Source organism: Myotis davidii, unplaced genomic scaffold (assembly GCF_000327345.1).
Source record: "Myotis davidii unplaced genomic scaffold, ASM32734v1 scaffold46, whole genome shotgun sequence".
Taxonomy (NCBI): Eukaryota; Metazoa; Chordata; class Mammalia; order Chiroptera; family Vespertilionidae; genus Myotis; species Myotis davidii.
In genome coordinates, this window is record NW_006383006.1 from 3,176,179 (window position 1) to 3,181,928 (window position 5,750).

Genomic DNA, 5,750 nt, shown 5'->3' on the forward strand with positions numbered 1-5,750 from the left:
CGTGTTAAAATTGTTAGTTATTTGGTGATAGGAACTGGCCAGGGACACAGCTAGGCTTCCCCCAAACACATGGATGTCTGGCAACTGTTTTGTGAGCTGCTTGAAGAACTTTTCCATTCCTGTAATGATCTAATTCCTTCGAAACACATTCTCTAGGGAAAGCAGTGGTGAGATTGGGAGCATGGAATTTGTGTTAGCCAGTGTTCTCATCCCTCATTTTGCAGGCCTCTGCCTAGTGGTTGTCAACCCTGTCTTTTGGAATCTCTTGGGAGAGCTTTGAAAAGAATGCTAGTAAACAGAACCCTAAACCCTGATCTTTTGATTAGGTTGGGCTGGAGTGGAACCTGTGTATCAGTGTTATTTTAAGAGCCTTTGAGCTACCTGCTCAAAAATCCTCACTTATTGAATCATCTGAACATCACAGAGTTGAGACCACTGCCTAGAACTAGAATAAGCAGACTCAGCAAAGGAATAGCCTGTTTGATGATGACTTTTGTCCTCCATTTATGGTACATTATATTCTAAGATATTCTCTTGAATAATTAGGAAAATTATGATAGTTATTTATAAAAAAAACCATACAAACATGATGCAGCATCTGGTGCCCTTTATAGTTAGTTATAAGATTAATTTGTGTTGGTCTTTGTTGTTACTCATGTTGACGTCCATTTTCTCTTATAGGTAGGTGCTGTGTTAGCATTCCCATCCTTGTATTGGGATGACACTGTTGATCTACAGCCTTCATCAATTAGTTCTTCTTATAACCACCTTTATCTCTTTCATTTGATCACAATGGCACACATACTTCAGATACTTCTTACCATAGACACAGGTAACTACATTGCTATCTTACTGACTGACAAATTCCCATTATTTAACAATAAGTAACATTTGCCCATGGTTTATTGGCAAAATTAATTGTACTGTGGTTAATCATGTATTGCTAAGTTCTGTATTTTGTCTGATGTTGAAGGATCATTCACTTGTTCTTTATGGATGCTCTTTATATATCATTACAAATTATTATGCAATAATAAATATTTATTAAATATCCATGTTTAGGTAGGCTGTGGTTTTGCTCTTTTTGTTTCTCTGGGTAAGATACTGATAAAGTTTACATAATAGTTTTAATATCAGAATCAACTATTTAGATTGAGAACAAGGGAAAAATCTTCCCTTGAAAAGACATTATTTATTATCCTGGAACCATGAAATTGAGGTTTAATTTGTAAATGGAATAGCCAGTTTATAGATTTATCTTTCAGAATTCTTTTTCAGGCCTTCCCCTTGCTCAGATTCAAGAAGACAGTGAAGAGGCTTATTCTGCATCTTCTTTTATGGCAGAAGTTTCTCAATATACAAGTGGGTGAGTAGCAGCAGTCCATTAGTATAATCTACCTTAGTATTTTTTTTTTTCTTTATTGACTTCAGAGAAGAAGGGAGAAGGAGAGAGAGATAGAAACATCAGTGATGAGAGAGAATCATTGATCGGCTGCCTCCTGCACCCCCCCTACTGGTGATTGAGCCTGCAACCCAGGCATGTGCCCTTTGCCCGAATCGAACCTGGGACCCTTCAGTCCACAGGCTGATGCTCTATCCACTGAGCCAAGCTGGCTAGGGCTATCTTAGTATTGTTTTAATAATTCCACGTCTTTGCCCTAACTAGTTTGGCTCAGTGGGTAAAGCGTCGGCCTGCAGACTGAAAGGTCCCAGGTTCAATTCCGGTCAAGGGCATGTACCTTGGTTGCAGGCACATCCCCAATAGGGGATGTGCAGGAGGCAGCTGGTCGATGTTTCTCTCTCATCGATGTTTCTAACTCTCTATCCCTCTCCTTTCCTCTCTGTAAAAAATCAATAAAATATATCTTTAAAAAAATAATAATAATTCCACGTCTTTGTTCAGCTGTTTGACAGTATAACTTTTGAATTATTTTAATTTTAAAAAATGGAACAAAGGGCTTTTGGAATAATAGCTAGCCATTTAATAGTATTTGTTTCTCAGACTGAAAGAAGTTTTGGCACATCTTTAACTCTTGTAAATATTATGGGAATATAGGGAAAGTTTGATAGAATTTTTAAATGGCAGCAGTTAAATAAATGTAGAAAAATAAAAAATAGGTTGGTAAGTGTTCAATAACCACAGAAAAATTTAACAGAAAGTACGGTGTTCCCCATATATTCCCTATAACAATTTCTCCTATTATTAACATCTTCCTTTAGTGTGGTAAATTTGATAACCAATATTAATACACTAGAGGCCCAGTGCACAAAATTTGTACACGGGTGCGGTCCCTGGGCCTGGCTAGTAATTGAAGTGCGAGCGTCTGGTGTGGAAGGGCAGGTCCCAGCTGACCTCTGGGCCCTGGGCAGTACCTGGGCCTCTGGGCTCCTGTCCCCCTGCCCTCCCTCCGCCTGAGTCATGGGAGCCAGGTGGCAACCCCACCCCCTGCCACCTCTGGTCCCCTTCAGCGAGGCAATGGGTGGGGTGATCGGGCCCTGCTCGCACCTGCCTTGGCCTGGCGCCACCTGCTCACCTGCTCCACCATCCTGCCACGGTCCCAGTGTCATCGGAGCTGACAGCACTTCTACTGCTGCCCACTGCCAGTGCTGCGTCGCCGATGCCCACCATATTCTGTGCTGCCCCCTGGTGGTCAGCACACATCATAGCAAGCAGTCAAACTCTGGGTCGAGGGGACAATTTGCATATTAGGCTTTTATTATATAGGATTGTTATTAACTAAAGTCCATAGTTTACATTATATTCACTCTTTGTGTCTTACCATTACAGTATCATATAGGATAGTTTACTATTCTACAAATCATCAGTTAATTTTAATACAGAAATCAGGAAATTATTAATTTTGTTTTAGCTCACCTTGCTACTTGGGCTAGTGATAAATGTATCTGCTCTATATTTCATTATAAGGATTAGGAAAAAGAAGAAAGTAGTTCTTTGTCTTAAAAATATACATGGTAAAAGATGTAGGATTTGTAATTTCCTTTTTTTTAATTTTAATTCTATTAAATTTATTGGAGTGACATTCATTGGTTAATAGGGTCATATAGGTTTCAAGTATACATTTCTTTGATATATGATCTGTATATTGCATTGTGTGCCCATCTTCCAAAGTCCAATCATATTCCTTCACCATATATTTGGCCCACTTTATCCTTTACTACCCTCCCACCTCCTTCCCTCTGGTAACCACCATAGCATTGTCTGTCTGTGTCTATGAGTTTCAGTTTTATATCCCATATATGAGTGAAATCTTATAGTTCTTAGTCTTTTCTATTGACTTATTTCACTTAGCATAATATTCTCAAGTTCCATGCATGTTGTCACAAATGGCAGTATTTCATCTTTTCCTATGGCTAAGTAACATTTCATAGTATATATGTACCATATCTTCTTTATCCAATCCTCTAAAACAAGGGTGCTTTGGTTGTCCCCATTTCTTGGCCACCATGAATAATGCTGCAATGAAGATAGGGGTGCATAAATCTTTGCAAATAAGTTATTTTGAGGTTTTTTTAGATAGATACTAAGAAAAGGGATTGCTGTGTCATATGGTAACTCTATTTTTAATTTTTTAAGCAATTTCCATACTGATTTCCATAGTACTAGTACTAGTTTACATTCCCACCAGCAGTGAATGAGGGTTCCTTTTTCTCCACAACTTCTCCAACACTTGTTATTACAAGTCTTATTGATAATGGCCATTCTAACAGGTGTGAGGTAGTATCTCATTGTAGTTTTGATTTGCATTTCGCTAATAGCTAGTGAAGTTGAACATCTTTTCATCTATCTGATGGCCAGTTATAAGTCTTCTTGGGAGAGGTATCTGTTCAGGTCCTCTGCTCATTTTTTAATTGAATTTTTTGTTTAGTGTGGAGATGTATGAGTTTTTTATATGTTTTTATTAACCCATTATCAGAACTGTTGTTTGCAAATACCATCTTCCATTCAGTTGGTTGCCTTTTTTTGTTGTTGTTGCCAGTTTCTTTTGCTGTGCAGAAGCTTTTTAGTTTGATATAGTCCCATTCATTTATTTTTGCCTTTACTTCCCTTGCTTTTGGGGTCAAATTCATAAAATGTTCTCTCTGACCCAGGTCAATAAGTTTAGTACGTACCTATGTTTTCTTCAATGTACTTTATATTTCAGATCTTATATTTAGGTCTTTATAATTAATTAATTTTGAATAAATTTTTGTACAAGGGGACAAATAGTTATCTAGTTTCATTTTTTTGCATGTGGCTTTACAATTCTCCCAGCACCATTTATTGAAGAGGCTTTTTTCTCCATTGTGTGTTTTTAGCTCCTTTGTTAAAAAGTATTTGCCTATCCCCTAGCTGGTTTGGGTCAGTGGATAGAGCATTGGCCTGCAGACTAAAGGGTCCCAGGTTCAATTCCAGTCAAGGGCATGTACTTGGTTGCAGGTGCCTGGCCCTGGTCCAGGGCATGCCGGAGGCAACCAATTAATGTTTCTCTCTGACATCAGTTTTTCTCTCTGTCTCTCTTTCTCCTGTCCACTTTCTCTAAAAATCAAAAGGAAAAATATCCTCAGGTGAGAATTAAAGAAAAAAAGTATTTTCCCATATACTTGCAGTTTTATTTCTGGGCTCTCAATTTCTAAGTAATATGTTGTTTAATCTCCACAAATTTATAGGCTTCTTTACTTCCTTTTTGCAATTGATTTCTAATTTTAAAGTATTGTGGTCTGAGAATATGCTTGGTATAATTTCAATCATCTTGAATTTACTGAGCCTAGTTTTGTGGCCCAACATATGGTCCATCCTTGATAATGTTCCATGTGCACTAGAGAAGAATGTTATTATCTGATGCCCTTGGATACAAGACTATGTAAATGTCAATTATGTCCATTTGATCTAATTTAAGAACATTTCTTTGTCGATTTTCTGTTTGGGTGATCTGTCTAGAGCTGTCAATGAAGTATTAAGTTCCCTAGCTTTGTGGTTTGGTCTATTTCTCCCTTTAATTCTGTGAGTTGTTGCTTTATATATTTTAGTGCTCCCTCATTGGGTACATACATATTAAGAACTGTTGCCCAGAAAAAAAACCAAGATGGCGGCATAGGTAAACACCGGAGATTGCTGCCTCGCACAACCCCTTCAAAAATACAACTAAAAACGGAACGGACATCATCCAGAACCACAGGAAGGCTGGCTGAGTGGAAATTCTACAACTAGAAGGAAAGAGAAAAGCATACCAAGACTCAGAGAAGGGGCGGTGCGGAAGTAAACTACAAAGGTGCAGAGGTGCATGTGCGGAGAGGTGGCGGCTGAGGTCATGATTGTCTTTTTCAATCAGGATGAAGTCTTAGGCTCTGAGCTCCAGTTCCAGGCGAGTCTCTGGGGACCCAGACTCATACGGGAGAAACGGGACTGTCTGGCATCAATCGAAACCCGAGGGCAGCTTTCTCTCGGAGGCACACACAATGATTGCCGGGGCCTCTGAGGACAGGACTGAGAGCAGCCATAGTGCTCGCTCTGCTGGCCCAGTTGATCCCCTGGGGCTCCACCCCGCCCAACCCGTGCACAGAGGCTTTTGCATATGAAAGGCCCGGACCTTTGTAATCTGAAAATTACTTAAAAAACTGCAGCTGCCCAAGGCTCCAGGGCAACTTGCATTGCTTTACAGCTGGCTTCTGCAGGGTAGCCTCAGGCAGAGGATAGATTAGCACCTCCTTAGATCCAAGAGCCAGTGTACCCAGTGGTCAGAGAGCGACCA

General features: G+C 39.5%; 1 protein-coding gene across 4 annotated transcripts in view; it reads left to right on the plus strand.

Moving 5' to 3' along the window:
* UBR1 (ubiquitin protein ligase E3 component n-recognin 1) overlaps positions 1-5,750 on the plus strand; it is a 148,438-nt gene that overhangs the window by 113,590 nt on the left and 29,098 nt on the right. For 2 of the 4 annotated variants that reach the window (XM_006778036.2, XM_006778037.2), the window contains exons 39-40: positions 682-832; positions 1,279-1,366. In XM_006778036.2, coding sequence (XP_006778099.1) covers positions 682-832; positions 1,279-1,366 — 239 coding nt within the window. Of the gene's footprint in view, positions 1-681; positions 833-1,265; positions 1,369-5,750 lie in introns of those variants that run through there. The other 2 variants (XR_001512198.1, XM_015557565.1) reach the window with 2 other exon arrangements.